Here is a 16,648-nt window from a genome sequence, read left to right on the forward strand (position 1 = left end):
CCAGAATTACCAGCTGGTTGAACCAAATTTAGATATTTTTAAGTGTTGAAACTCAATGTTGGTCAAATTTTGCTCAAACTGCAGCGCGTTCACCACCAGTCAAGGCTGTAGTCATAGACTTGTTGTAGCTTTGGTCAATGGGCCTTTTGTATTCGCTGTCCTGCCCAGATGTTGTGCCAAATATTGAGTGTTTTCTAACAATTAGACAAGCCAGTAATTCTCAATATAATTTTCTATTAAACAAAAAAAGAAACAAGTCAGCTAGGGACAACCCTGATAGCAAGATGTGGCTACAGTTTGAGGTAGCTGGAATTTTAATGGGAAAGCTGATTTTGGCCAGTGATTATTGTCATTAAAAGATGTTCTGAACAGCAAATGTACAGTAAACTTAAACACGGACTGCTTTTTGCAACCAGTGGAGTCCCCCCCTACTGGATGTTAGAAGTGATGCAGGTACAAGACACTTATTCATCAGCTGTAGTTGGAAACCAGAAGATTATAATTGCACAGTGCCTTGATTAACAGGAGGACTTTTGAGTTACAGGGTTATTATCATGTTACTGGTCACTGATTTGAACCTAGGTTTTTGGGGCACAGTTCATCCAGAGGTGGGGGCTGGTGTGGCAGATGTAAATAATGACAGACAATAGCTGGACTGTGGTGACACTTGGGGTCTTCTCTGGTGGGAGGTAAAGGTCACTGTAAGGCTGTGTTTGCTGCAGTTTATGTTTACGATCAGAGGGAGGGAATGAGCGGCCATTATTCTGCTGCTCACTTTGACTGATTGATGATGCTGCCCCTGTTTTAAAGTCATATTCTGTGGTATGCTAACTGTGGGAACAAAGGTCTCTGCATGCCATTTGTGGAAATGGAAAAAAAACCCTCTTGTCTCCGTTGCTTGATTTGAAGTTGTACTGAAGTTATTAGTCTAAAATTATTTGCTGTGGAAGCTCTAAGCAGACATTCATTAATACATTATGTTTTACTTCATTTTCCCGCTATAACATACTTTTTTTTTTTGTTTCCAGAGATCGTAACTTGTCTATCTTGCTGTATTGGGATAGCAGTGCTGGTTTTTCAGTTCTAATGACAATTTGACAAATCTAGACATTTTCCAGTTCTGGCTGTTGTATCAAAACATGTATCAGTATTATGTAGTTTTAACTAGACTCATGCCAACACTTAAAATTATGGTATTATGATGCCCCTATTACTTGTAATGGACCAGCAATACTTAAAGGAATTACCTTCTCCCAATGTGTCGGTAATGTTTATTGAAGTCTAAAATTATTAGGGAGGAAAATGTCAGTTTCCAGCATGCATGTTGGAGATATTTGATTATAGTGTGACTGAGATTACTGTATCATGTTACTCAACAAAGAGGATTTGGTGACTATTTTTTTAGGTGCAGAGTGTTATAAGCAGATTTGCTTCATATCTGCAGTCAGTTTTGATTAGATTTATGAGAGAGAGCCGGAGCCAGCGTGTGCATAAAACAGTGTGTCCAGTCAGGCTGAAAATAGGAGCCATAAGTCAGCTAACAGGGTCTTCTCTGTGTGCTTTTTGGAACAGGTCTCCTGTCTGTTCTCTGTCCCTGCTCTCCTCAGAGATCCACAGGGCCTAGTGCATGCTGGGAAATACTGGAGGAGGAAATACCTTCTTTTTCTGCATTCAATCTAGAGGTTATAATGAGGACATAAATTAGTCGGTAAAGTTATTTATGGTGGGAGTAAACATGGCGCCTTAGCAGGTTCGTTACTTGAATAAGCCAGTAAACTAGAAAAATGGAGGAATGCATGAAATAGAAAGACTAGTTTTAGTTTCTTGTCACTTTCTATTTGTTTGGAACCTTTTTAAGACATACTGCTTTTCAGACCACTGTGGCAGGAGCATTTCACAGTTTGATTCTGGATTTATTTACAATCTTGAAAATTATAAAACATTTTTTTTCCTTATACAAACTCTTAATATTTGTTTTCATAAGCTGACCTGCATTTTTCATAGGCGTCTATTCATGCCATACCTGCCCCAGGTTGGACGCGACCACCTTCGTTCAGGGATCTGGTGCAGATGAATGGGACTCTTTCATTGCCCCGTCAGCCCTTCCTCATTTCCTCACCTCCTCCCTTCCCTGCATATTCTCCCCTCCTCCACTCCTCCTCCCCCTCCTCCCAACCCACCTTGAGGCCTCCCTGCCGTGCCAAAGCCATGAGACAGTCTATTCATGCCTAGCTGACATTACCTGTCTTAATTGAGCTCCCTCGTATACATGCCTGCCTGCTTGTTCTATTCGTGGGCAGCAGTCTGCAGGACCAGACAGAGCAGAGGGATTCTATGTCTTTTAACCACACCATGAGTGCTACCAGAATCTAAAAATAACACTGATCTGTGCAGGGCATTGTTAGGTTAATCTGGAACCCTGGATAGCTGAAAGACTTCTGAGTGTTTTGCTTGATGCACATTATAGATGAAGTTTCCAAAGTTAGGTCATTAACTGCTAAGGGAGTGAAATAACATACAAATAACACAACAGTTGAACCACTGTACAGCTCTTTTAAATCAAACCACTTTCAATGTATTTCACTGTAGCAGAAACATTTTAAATGTTTTATTTTCAGCCATGGGTTATCACAATACCAAAATTTGAATCTTTTCTATGATAATAGTAAAAATCAGATATCAGTACCTGGTTTGATACAGTGGCAATAAAAAAGAAGTCATTGGCACCCATTATTGGGTAATTTCTTTTTCAGTTCACATAAACAGCTACAAAACTTCTGCACACTGTCTAAATTTCACAGAAACATAGTCTTATGACATAGATGCATTTTGTTCACTTTTGGATACTACATAACAGAGACTGTATCATTTCAAACAGGATCTTGACAGAGTATCTAATATTAGAAATTTTGACAATCTAAGGCCTCGCTTGTGCAGATTCTAGGGCTGCGGAAAGAGTGACATTTTTGATTGAGATTAATCTCAGGATTTCTGTTATTAATTGTGATTAAATGCACCCTTTAAATAACATTCAAATATTCCATTACTTAGTATTTAAAGCTGTTTTGTCATTTTTAAATTTGATTTTCTGCTGTTGAGAACTAAGGATAATTGAAAGACAGTTTACATACAGACCTGCTTTTGTAGGTACTGTAGATTGAAGATTTTAACATGAACTTAAGCACAGAAAAAATAACTTATTCTAGACTGAAAAAGAAACAAGTAAACAGTTAAAGGGTAACTGTTTGAGGTGACTTTTGACTGGTCTGCTGAGCTTTCTATGATTTTTTTTAATTGAAACAGACATAAAGGGGCAGGGTGGACTTATTTCACATCATGGTGGCTGAAGGGCGACTGCAGTGGCTTAATCAAAGTTTATTGAAAGGTACAAAAAAGCAAACGATTATTTGTGATTAAAAAAAATGTATGCTAATTGTAGCTCAAAGTTAACCTTGATCAGTGTGATTAATCTTGGAGCCCTAGCAAATTCAAAATTTTGATATTGTAAAAGATAAGATTGCACTTTTTTACTGTTGTTTTGTTTCTGGTTTCTTGTTTCCTCAGAGAGTTTCTGCTAAACTTGCAATAAATCTGATTTTTTTATTTCCAAAATAACAGCATTTTCCAAACTGGAAGAAAAGTATACTCTGTTGAAATCAGTGCAAAAGACATGAATGATAAATGAAGGACAAATTAAAGCAGCGCAAAGTACATTTTACTAAGAAAATATCTTGAGTTAATCGTCAAAACATCCATTTCTTCCCAGAGCACTGTTAAAATAGGGGCTAAGATGGAAGAGTAGAATTTTCTGTCTCAGTCTAGCCCTGAGAGATGTTAGTAAGCAGGATTAAAGCATTTCAAAATTGGAAATTGGTAATAAAAAAAAGCTCCTTTAAAACAGAATGTGATTAATAATCATGATCTCAATATTGAGAAAAATAATCGTGATTTTCATTTTGGCCAAAGTTGTGTAGCCCTATTTTTCAGAACCATACATTTTTTAACTGTCAGCATCACTAAAAAGTACTGCAGCTGTGAAACAAAACTCCACATCTTCAGTCTTCTTTTAACCCAAAGCTGCCACAAGAAAAAGAGAGAGAGGAGCAGCATTTGTTGCGTCCTTCTGGTTCCTCATTAAAAAGTTTCAGTAATATCTCTTAGGAACACAGATAGCATAGGAGGTGAAAGTGGAGCATTTCAGCACTGAATCACTGACAGTGAGCAGGAGTTTGTTTACTCTTCTTGGTTAGTGAATAGAAATTAACCAAATATGTGGTGCAATACCACGACTTCCTGTCGTGGTATTGTATTGTAGTTGGGTTGTGATATGTGTCATTTCCTAGTTCAGAATTCTGGTATTGTGGCAACCCATCATGTTAAAGGTGAATATGGATGAAAACCCCTCTACAGTGGCCTACTATCACATAATGCTAACATGAAAAAGTGCAGCTATGATCCATGCATGCCACAAACCACTGTACAAACAAAGACAGCTGCAGCCAACAGATGCTTCTGTTTCTGCTGTATTGTTTGTTTTCTTGTAAATGTCCTTAAGGTGCAAGATGGTGAATCATCTCAACAGGAATCCATTTGTAGTCTTTAGATACTAAACCTGCAATATATCAGTTCTCTGTAACCTTATAATGTGTGACTGCAAAGTTTATACCATTGTGAAAGGTCTTTCTTCAACATTTCAAGTCTTTTCAGTTTGCTCTGTGCCTTTTTTCACCGAGCTCTTTCTTTCTACGCCTGGATTCAATATGATGCTTTGGAGCTGTTAAATTCCTTTTATCTTTTCCTTGTTTCCTCCTAGTTTCTCAGGAAAACTCTACTGGGGGAGTTGCTAATTGTTGTAAAGGGCTGTCTAATTACAGTCAGCTATGGTTGCAGTAAAGGTATGTTGCCCTGGGCAAAGGCATGTCAAAGGAGCAACAGTGACGACTTCTTTGTTTTGATTTTGCCGGTGATACCCTTTAATTATACCATGTAGATGGATTTTAGTGGAGAAACGACAACAGAGTGGAAAACTAAAAACTGCTGCTGTATATGTGTGGTCGTGTTCCTCTTTGGGACTCTTGTTTCATGTCCTGCTGTGACCTTTGGCCTCTCCTGTGTGTATTTATATCCCATGGTGCCTTGTGGTCAGAATGAGGTCAAGGTGGATGATGATTAAAGTGATGTCATGAGATCTGTGCAGTTATCAGCTAATGCTACTTTTCTACATTTTCTCTCTTTTTGGGGGTCTTAATTGCACACAGGTACAAAAAGCCTTTAAATCATGGGTCTCAAACTCACGGCCTGCAGCCCAATTGCAGGAAGATATTTTGTGGCCCCCCACTTGACACCAAAGTGTAGTGTTAGTGCGGCCTGCACGTTTAATGCATGTACACTACAGCCTCAGTTAAAAAATTCAACCACTTTCTGCTGCCAGTCAACAACACTGCAGCTTTAAAGCCAACAAAAGGCTCAATTCATATTATATCCATAATATGAATAGGCATTAAGAGATAAGAACAAGTATTCAAAATAGATGCCTTAATCCCCAAATACATTTAATTAACACACTGCAGCTGAAAAAACAGGCCCTTTTGATGTCTTCAATCTTCCAGTTGTTATGGTTGACATCGAAGGCATCAATGATTTTTGCTTGGTCCAGGGCTTGGGTCCTGTCTGAGTTTATTGCCAGCAGTACCAGATTGCTGAGAGTCTCCGCTGCTGTTCCTCAACTCATTCTTTAAATAACCCAGACATGAGAAACTGCGATCCTTGTAAAACCAAACTTCTCCTGAGTGGGATTAAAACAGCTCCGCTCAGGATGACAAATACTTTCCCTGCATAATTGTCTGTCAGCCACAAATGCAGACATCATATCTCGCTTTGGTGAGCGACACAGTTCAATCTCCCGACTGATTTAATCCCTCATTATTACCTCCGCCAAGGAGGTTATGTGATTGAGTGGGTTTGTTCGTTTGTACGTTTGTTAGTTTGTTCGTTTGTTTGTTTGTTCATTTGTTAGCAACATAACTCAAAAAGTTGTGGACGGATTTTGATGATATTGATGAAATGTCAGAAATGGCATAAAGAAGAACTGAGTAGATTTTGGGAGTGATCCGGATCACCGTGTGTATTCAGGAATTTTTAAAAGGATTCTGTACTATTGGGAGGAAGGGCTATAGCGGAGGTTTGCTCTGTTACCACTTTACACCCGGAGATGGCGGACATGAGTAACTTCAATCCCAGCAGCATTTTTTGGTGTGTTTCTATTCAAAGTTTTGGAGTTTATAGAGTTTGAAAGACGCACGCCTGGTCGAGGAGACAAGTCGGAGCATAGCAGAGAGAAAGACAGCGAATTGTAGCGACAATACTCACAATGCTGAAAGGAATAGAGGAATATTTAGCCTTTGCCATGACTTCCAGTCGTCCAGTGAGACCATGGGTGAGACTGTCAGTGCATCTGTTGGCACCAGCAGGCAATGCTTCCACCATGACAGTCCACCCGTAGCGAAGCCAATGCTTTGCCTCACCGTGCTTCCAGCCCACCAGGGAGAGAGTAATTGCCGAATGCAGGTGGGGGTGACGGATCCAGGAATTTTTTAAAGGATTCTTCACTATTGGGAGATAGGGCTAATGGCAGAGGTCTGCACTCTCCGAGTGCTTTTCTAGTTACAATCTGTAATGCCAAAGTAATATCAACTAATTTTATTTACATACGATTTAATTTTATGCCAACAAGAAGTGAAATTGTGGTCTTGATCACTTAAGTTTAAACGGGACATGGTTTATAAATCCTGTGGCATATTTAACTACAGGTCTTGTCAAATGGTAAAACTTCCTCTCATAACGATAAAAACAATACTTTATAATTGAACATTTAATCTAATCTGGACACAGGCTGTCCTATGACATGAGAGGTCGGCATGTTTAGTCTTGATGCAGGACTAAAATGCATCCAAATCGCATGGAGATGCCCAAATTCATCATGCGTGCAGGGATGTCAGGGGGATTCAGATAGCGTTGACATGCAGAAGAATGACTGTAGGGCTCATACATGTGTCTAAAGTCAAGTTTTCACTCAGCAGGTGAGGGTTTGCAGCTCTATAAACTGCAATAGACCAGCAATGCGATGAATCTTCGCAGGATCCTGTCCCTCTCACTCTCCCTCGCTCCTTTCGCTTTCTCATCTTCTCTCTGGACTCTGTGCACTGATCCCAGGTCAGGTGAAATAGGGCTCAGATCAGGTTTTGTGAACAGGTTGCTATTTTAAATCCATAAACAGTCATGTTGAATGTATATTTAATGAATAATCCAGTCTTGTAAATCCGGTCCCCTACCCTGAATGAGTTTGAGACCCCTACTTTAAATGGCCAGACTGGATTGCTTCAATCCAAATAGACGGTTCTTCTACATAGTTGTTATTTTTGTCACTAACAGGCTCAGACTGTTATTCTAAGTGTCTGACAACTTTAAAGAAGGAATCTCTACAGAGGAATTTTTTTTTTTGTTGTTGTTGCTGTTTTCTTACGGCACACAGACATTATATTGTTCTTTGAAAGCAACCAAACTCAATTGGCAAAAACAGCAATTTTATCTCAAAGAACAAAGAAGATGCTTGACTTTGCCTGCCAAGTGTGGTTTGTTTTTGAAGCACTGAAAATTGATCTTGGATCAAAGCAACAGCTTATTCCACAAGAGCACAAACTAACAGTTTCGAGGCAGTAATAGATGAGCAGCTTAAGATTTCTGCAAGGTAAAATGACTGTTTTAGTTGCAGTAGTCTGACTGCTTTGAGAACAACAATATCAAAGCCCTTTCTGATAAGTGAAACTCAAATGTTTATTGTTAAGACAAAAAATATAAATACATAAGGCTAAGACTGAGAAGTACCAGAATTTTCCTACTTTATTATCAGTTTTTCACTGCAGCATCTGTCTTTTAGATTGATGATTGACTTATAGTTCCCCCACTTATATATTGATTATGGTTGTCATTCAATGCTTGTATAAATTTTGATATCATGTGCTTCAAAAGAATCCAGTCTGTTATTCAAATGGTAGATTGAATTGAAAAACACTTATTTCATCAGACAGTTGGCACTAGAGAGGACTTAATCCATCAAATTAGCTGTCAAAGCTCTGCATACAGTCGTTCCTAAAAACACTGACAATGTTTGGAAACAGAGTGCAGGTGAGACAGTGTGCAGGAGCCTGTAATTTTTGATAGCTGAAAACAAGAAATTCTCAGATAATGGGTGTATAGGACATCTCTAGTCCTGTTAGCAACAGGTATATTTTTAAACATTGACATTTAAAACCACATGAAGCTCCATTTCAGATGAACACTACCAGTAACATAACAGTGCACAGAGCAGGTATAGAGGAAAGATCTCAGCTGTTGATCTTGACCCCGCTCTCGGCCTCTCTCTTTTTTTTGTTGCCCCTTTGACACCACGTCATGAATGCACAGTCTCACAGGTCTGTTTCTGTGCTGTACTCCACTCTGTTGTAACCAGGAGGGGCATATTTTGCAGCTCTGGCTTTGCTCCAAGTTGCCAGGGGCTTTTATCTCAGCAGTGCACAATGGAAGACAGGCCCTGAGACTCGGCATAACTCTCCCCAGGTGTTACCGCGCACAAAACATCTTTTACCGTCCCAGCTGCCTGCTCTAAATCCCTGCCTGTCTGTGTCTGGAGTCTGCCTGGTGTCCCCTTCATCTGTCTCACCGGTCTTGACTCTTATTTAGTTGGTGACTCAACTGCAATGTTCATTAGTGTTCAACAGTCAAATTAGTGCACTTAAAGGAAAGAAACTTGTCCATTGGAGTGCTATTGCTACCGTTAGGATGGTTTTTTATTTATTTTGAGGATTTATGTGACAGTTTTGTCTAGTTTCTGTACGCATTTATCATCAAAATCGTTCATCATGTAACAGTAAACAGTGTTGTGCTGCTCTGTTTGAAACACCGTGGCCTATTTGTATGCAGCTGGGTGGCTCTCAGACATGGACTAATTAGAGCTGACTCTAGGCAGGGTTCAAGCATTCACTGTTGGTCTTAGGGTGACACATAAGGTAATACATGTCAGCTTGACTCAGGGCGAGGCTTGATCTCTCTTTCTCTGTCCAGCATTCACACATACACAAACACACGACTGAGACTTTTTAAGACTTGGCACTTAGTTTTACTGCTGCCACATGCTTGCTTTGCAATTCTGTCTCTTCATCATCAGTGTAGTAAACATTCAGAAGCTCAGTGATACGATATCTCCTATCATATGTTGCCTGGATTTTACAGCCTTAAATGTCTTTTTTAATGGAATTACATGCAACATATGGCGAGCTGTTAATAAAAGGGTTAAAACACATGTAGTATTTGATTGTAATCTAATACTGTAGCATGATATGGCATGTTAGTAAGGGAGCTTTTCAGATACAGGTGTGAGGATTTTGGCAACCATGCAAAGGGCCAGGCTGCTACTGCCTAGGTTATTGTTTTTTATGCTAAATGAGGCTAAACAGTTGTTGGCTGCGGCTTCATATTTACCACACGCTGATGAGTGTTTCTCACCTAAGATTTCTCTTATTTCGAAGTTCACAAGGAATGTTTTTGCATAAATTCAGGGCTAATCCCTGTTCTTTTTTGCACTTCTATGAGGAAAAACTCATAGAGTTGGGCTATTTATTGTTTTTCATCCACTTTAAATTAGAATCCTTCCTTTTAATGAGATGGATTTCCCTGTTTTATATGTGTTTTATTGCTACCCCAAGCCTTCTTTGATGTTTTTTTGGTATGTTCTGGTGTTTGTGCCTTGGCTCTTTAAATGATAATGACATATGCACAAATATGTGGTGTGGATGCACGTAATCTTCAGTTGGGAGGGGGCATTTCAAGTCAAGGTACTTTTCAGTCAGGAGAGACTTATTAGGAGTTAAAAAATTATTTATTTTTCATGTTTTGAAATGTTTTAAATTGTTAAATGTCTGGTGGATAGACTCCATCAGGATGTCTTCATGAACTTGAAGGGGTAGTGAGGCAGACAGCAGCATAACATTACCCCCTGGAGTCTAGACATTGGTGGTTGTGATGAAATGAGCAGGATGAGATGAGGAGGAGACTTCTGGACCAAATTGATCCACACACTGATGAGATGACTTGGAAATAGCAATGCAGGATGTGATGCAGGATGCATGGCTGAGCTTGACCCAGCCATATATGAGATGGCTTGGAGGTGGCAATAAAGGGATGCAAGATGGCATAAAGGAGCTGAACCTTGACAGCAGTGAGATGTAATGGAGGTGGCTGGGGTGGAGGAGGGTCGCAGCAGAGCAGTCGCACTGAAACAACTCACTGCGGAGGAGAGTGAACAGATTTTAAAATATGTCAGCTGCAGCATGATTAGACTGAGAGAGGTTGTGACTGAAAGGGGTTGGCTCAGAGCTTAAGTGAGTAGACGCCCATACCAGCTGATTACCAGAGCAGGAAATGGAGCGGGAAAAGGGAGACACATGGATGAATGATTACTAATGAATGAAAGGATGAACAGAAATGAAACTGTCTTCCTGCTTTAACATTGGCATCATTTACCGACTGAGGAATAGTGCGATTAACAAAGATATCTAAACTTTTTTGAATGTTATTAGCTGCTTGTTTTTTAATTACTGTGAAAATAACAGGGGGCTGCACAGCGACACAGCAGTTAGCACTGTTGCCTCACAGTAAGAAGGTCCCTGGTTCGCTTCCCGATCAGGGCCTTTCTGTGCAGAGTTTGCATGTTCTCCCCTATGCATGCGTGGGTTCTCTCCAGGTACTCCGGCTTCCAATTTAGGTTAATTGGTGACTCTAAAATTGGCTGTAGGTGTGAATGTGAGCTTGCCTGGTTGTCTGTCTCTATATGTCAACCCTGCGATTGACTGGCGACCAGTCCAGGATGTACCCCACCTCTCGCCCAATCACAGCTGGGATAGGCTCCAGCCCCCCCACAACCCCAAACGGGATAAGCGGTATAGAAAATGGATGGATGGATGAAAATAACGTCTTTACACTGGCGTCGTAGCAGTCTTTGAGGCTCTCGGGCAGTGAGAGAAAAATCAGGTAACCCCCCCAGTCCCAAACTCTGGCAGCAAGGAATCTCTGACTGTCAAACTAAAACTGTACAACGTGATGTTGATGGATGGTTACATGGAGAAAGTTTCAAGGAGCTGCTTGTTTTCTCAGGGGACAAGTCTTAGCACATGGATGTTTACACTGAGGTACATGTTACAGATCCATAGATTTGGTTTTAACACAGAGAGGATACACACACTCTCTCTCACACAGGCACACATACACATTCTCCTGACAAGTTGCAGCCTGCTTCATTTCTCCTGTGTTTCACTGCCAATCGTCTATCCTGTTTTTCAACGTAAACTCTCCGCTGAATTTTACCTCTAGGCTCAGGCTCCTCCGTATGCTCTGCTGCCAAACATCCTAACTAAAGACATGCCTCATCATCCAACTCCCAAGAACCCCCTTTCTGTCTCTGCAATGTGTATAAAGGCTTAAAAAGCAGCCTCCAGGAGCTGTATTCAGGCAATTACAGACTCCAAAGAAACTCCAGATGCCACAATGTGTTCGCAGTGAGCTGTGTGCTTTGGCTTAGGGACTGATAACAAGGCAAGACAGAGCTGGAGCAGTGTCACTTCTCAACCAGAGAGTGAATATTGTGGTTTGAATCACCTTCATAAACCAGAGTTTTATGGTTGTTCTCTTTTCCTGTGGGCTATTTTAGTGGTTTCAGACAGCCATTCAGTATTGTCTGTTCTTGACCAATATGTGGGAAATTTCTCAAAGGCAACATTCAAGCGCCCTTTATATTTTTTCTTTTCTTTTTTGCAATAGCCCAACAGCAGACCACAGGATCTTGTGAGTCTCAAGTCCTCAAAATAAGAGCGTTCAGTCATGTTTGATTTGTCATTGTATGACTTTGTCGAAAGAAAATGAATTATTGTTAGCGTCTCTTAAAAACCACACCAAGAAGGTACCTTCAAACGGACCAGGAAGATAGTCCTTGAGTCCTTTAAAGTAATATAAACTATGAAAAAAGTACAAACATGTACTGGATTACCTTGAAGTGGATGTCAAATGGTACCCTAAACTAGACTCAGATGTATCTACAAAACATTGAAAGGTGCCTTGTGATGTCAAAGAGTGGGCTGTGACAAAATATCAGTATTTGATGACTGGGTTGTTATTTATGCGCTTGTTTTAGAGCACAATTTTTGTCTGTTAGCTGCAGTCTTAAGCACTATGTTCTCTTTCTGTTTTGCTGTAAAAACTGAGAACAAAGTGTTTCTCTGCAGATCACATGCTCCTGCCAGCTGTGTCTTGATGATACATGTTTATTTGATTTCCTGTGATAAACCTGGAGCTGATAGTTATAATTTCCCCATTGTCTGAACCTCCCTGTGCCCTGGATGTGTATGTGGACTCTGTGGGGTGTGTGTCAAGCTGTTTAATCACACAGGACAGGATTGGGTTACTCTGCCAGACTCTACAAGTGTATGAGTTCACATCTGCTGTTTGAGATTTACATGTATGCCTTCTGATCCAGTGTGAGTGCGAGAGAGCAAGATGAGACATGAGCTTCTTCCTTGTGCAGCCTCGACTTGTCTTTTGCTTGAATTCAGATTTAATCCACCTTTATAAACAATGCTTTCTAATGAAAACATCATATGTTTAACAGTCATAAAAAAATTTTAAAAAAAAACAAGGTCGACTTTTGTCCTAGATTTGATTCCAGCTTCTTTTTCTGTCTCCTGCAGGGCGACATCCAGCAGCTTATGATTGTGGCTGATCCCAAAGCAGCGTTCGACTACTGTGAACACTACAGCCCAGACTGTGACACCCCCCACGGGGAGTCCCTGCAGGCCCAGGAGCCGGAGGAACTTGAGGTCAGACATCCAGTGAGAGTGGGGGAAAGGAAGGAATGGTTGACGATGTGTTGATGACCTTCACTTTAACCTTTTCAGGCTTCTTTCTCATACCTATGACCCATAGAGTACTTTCAAAATCTAAGAAATCACGGTGATGATAAATTTGAGTCCCTATATGGGGTCACCATTGCAGCCTTAGTTATCTTGTTTTCTGTTTTTAAAAGACAGTTGTGTTTTAATTAATTCCAATTAAATGATATATAGCTATTGTATTTTTACAAGTGCAGGGTAACACTGGTAAAACACTTGCTAAACAAGTTTCTTTCAAGGTTTCTAATCTTGATATGCACCCTTTAGATGTATATGACATAGAATTGTTACAGTTAACTTAACCAAGAACCTGTTTGAGAAGTGAGCTGCTTAAATCACAGTATTCTACTTTTAGTTTTACAGTTTGAAAGGCATATTTTGCATTGCATCATTATGGTGTGTCCTTAAGAGAATGTCTTAGATCAGTAGTTGAAATGCATGGAGGCCACACCCCCATTAGTGATGTCATAGCAGGTGTTTTCCATCAGCTGTCAGAGGTTAAATACCTGCTGCTGTGTCTTTGATGGGAGGTGTGGTTGGACTTTCATCCTAACCCATGCTAACCAGTGCAGCTGTGACATTTTGAATGGACATGTAGTTCAAATTCAGGAGTTCTTTTAATTTTGAGATAACAATGGAAGCAACAGATTAGGGTTTTAATTATCTCTCTGACCTTCTTTTCTATCCCTAAAATATTTTTAAGTCTTAAAGGGTAATTCTAAGATTTTTAAACCCTGGTCCTGATTTTACAAACAGTAAATGTATCTGTCTCCAAATGACTTCAACTTTTAAGAAAGTTTATTCAAATTTATGGTCAAATTTTAAGTTTATGGCATCCTACCCTGTGCGACATGGATCTCAGACAATATCAAGTTTGATGTGTTTAGACTGTATGATGACTACTCCCACAAACGCAGCTGAACTGCAGGCTATGGCATTTGCTGATATGCAAGAAATAAACGTCACCAGTGTGCACGTCATCCATCTTCTCGCCGTTCTAATGCTAACTCTAGCATTCATCAGTTCCAGTGTCGTGTTTATCATTATGTCAGCTCTTGCTGCATTGCTATTGGTTGGCTAGTCGACATAGGTTGTAGCAGCAGTTAAATTGTGAGATGGTCATTCTAAATTGCTGACACTGTCAGAATTTTATCCCAGGCTGTCTTTGCTCATAAGATCATGACAACAGCCGTCTGTCATCTGTCTCACAGTGCGACTTAGGACCACATTTTTAGAGCCAAAGATATCACCACAATTGGTCATCTTTTGTCTGGGCCAGCCCAAAATTGCACAGGGTATACCAGGCTTTAGGCATGAGCTCGGTGTCAGAATCAGAGTGTAATGGCTACAATGCCATCTTCTGTTAGTGTCTGACAACAGTACAGAAAAGATCTCTGCAGAGATGGACCATTTTCCTGAAAGAGGAATGATTTTTTTTACCACATACATCACTTTTTTCAATGTCATTTGACTCCATCAACAAAAACTGTCATTTTAATGCAGAAGAAAAGATTTTTACCTTAACTGATTGTTTGTTTTTGCTTTTATGTATTCTAAAGAAAAGACTGTTAAATATAAAAGTTAAAAAATGAGGCTCAAACTAGCGCACAGATTGAGACAGCAGTAGAAATACAACTCCCCTTCTCAGAGGGGAAAACACGTTGATTTAATCTGTTCTGGTGGCTTTTTACAGACTGATACAACTGGCTTATTTGTTTTAAAAATTAACTTAATCTCAAAACGCTTTTATTTGTGTATGGAGCCTTTCTGAAATGTTGTCAGACTCTCTGAATAACAATCAGAGCCCGCCAGTGACACAAACAACTTTTGATGGATGTCTTTGATCTGACACCATTTCCCCAAAAGGTGATATTGCTGCCATTACAGCTTGCTTTACTGCTGCAGTCTTAACAAGTATATTGGAGCAATAAAAGAACTTTCTTTTATGTTTATGTCAGAAATAGTGCCTGGATTTAAAATCAGAATTACCCTTTAAGAAAGCAATAAATAAAAGCCCATTAACCCCGCCTGTTCACTTCAGGTTCTCATTCTTGTGAGTAAGAGTTGAAAACATGACCAGGCAGCAGTAGAGGACGCTGCGGATTATGTAATCGATTTGTACTATTAAATCTGCATGACTGAAGCGCAACAGGTGATCACGTCATCTGTGTTCGTCTATTAATCATTAGAATGATTATGAGTGACACGGTGCACCGATCGTAGACACTGACAGATAAGTTATATTGTCAGCGCCAGGTGAATCACAGAGATTCAGCCATGTTTGATTAATGTGATATTTGGAAACACATGCTGCCAAACATTTTTCTTTTTAATCAGGTACACATGATATCATGTTCAGGCTTCAGTCCCAAGCTGCAGTATGAGGTGATAAACTTTTATAACTACCAGTCAGGATATTCCCTGCACTTCCTCTCATATATTTTTATTTTTACCTCCTTGATAAGAAACCACCAGAAAACTAAACAAGGTTGCACTTTCTTTAAATCAGACCCCTTTAATCTGGCTTTAGGCCTGAAGCGTGTAATTTACATGCCTGCCGTGAGGAAAAGTTCCATTACGATATCCCTGAAATGCAGCTGGTGTTTTAGTCTTTGAGCTCTCCCTGTTGTTTGCTTTGTTTTATGAGCTTTTAAACATCCCATATGTAGACCCATACTGCTTTTCTCAGCATGTTTTTACTCATTTGTTCACCATATTTAGACCATTATCCCAAGTCTAGTAACACTAGGTTTAGATTATTTAATAGCAATGATTACTTTCATAATTCCTAGGCCTGGTTCTGAATATGTGACTCTGTTATAAAAGACTGTAAATGAAAAAGCAGTACATCATGTGTCTATCAGCATTTCAGACAATGCTTTATGCGCTAAAGTAACTATTTACTCCAGCCTCTAACCATTGCAATAGTTTGATAAAATTATTAACTGTTTGAACTTACAGGATGCTCATGATGATATGAATTCCATGCATCATCTTTATGCTGCATCCTTGGTGTTAATGCTAATACTCACACCTTCTCTTCACCCCCCTCTCTCCCTCTTTCCCTCTTTAGTACACTACTGATGATTTAGATTACTCTCAGTTCTATGATTACTCTGAAGGAGCCACTGACATCATTCCCACCGATGAGTATTCTGAGCCACAGGTAAATGAAAAAAGGAAAAGAAAGTAAAAGATGTATTTGCTGTTATGCCTCTTTTGTCAATCAGCCATCAGTCTGTCTGTTTGTCTTGTGTTCTGTCTTTGTGTCTCATTGTTATGTTTACATGCACACCCAAAACTCCCAGAAACAGTTGAATTGTTCCACTATGCTTAAAGATTAAGAAATAATCCAGATGTCATGACAAGGACTAGGTTTTAATAAGCCACACATAAATGGAAATTACCAAAACAATTCTGAAACAAGCAGTATGAAAACTGTTCTAACAAAAGGATAAATGCATATTTATTTATTCATTTATTTAACTCAGATCCTAGAAATAAAATTCTCTTTAACATTTGTTTGTTAAACATGCAGGGGCTCCTCTGTTAGAATCAGCTTGTGCTTGACCCACTACTGGAGCATCTCTAATCTGTACAGGACTCCCAGAAGGCTCTCTTCTGCAGGCCTGATGTTCAAAAGGGCTGCACAG

At 39.8% G+C, this 16,648-nt stretch overlaps 1 protein-coding gene across 1 annotated transcript in view; it reads left to right on the plus strand.

The window, feature by feature from the left end:
- col11a1a (collagen, type XI, alpha 1a) overlaps nt 1–16,648 on the plus strand; it is a 137,767-nt gene that overhangs the window by 16,659 nt on the left and 104,460 nt on the right. The window contains exons 5-6 of the mRNA XM_041813670.1: nt 12,795–12,923; nt 16,069–16,161. Coding sequence (XP_041669604.1) covers nt 12,795–12,923; nt 16,069–16,161 — 222 coding nt within the window. The remainder of the gene's footprint in view (nt 1–12,794; nt 12,924–16,068; nt 16,162–16,648) is intronic.

Source organism: Cheilinus undulatus, linkage group 19, assembly GCF_018320785.1.
Source record: "Cheilinus undulatus linkage group 19, ASM1832078v1, whole genome shotgun sequence".
NCBI classification, from domain to species: Eukaryota; Metazoa; Chordata; class Actinopteri; order Labriformes; family Labridae; genus Cheilinus; species Cheilinus undulatus.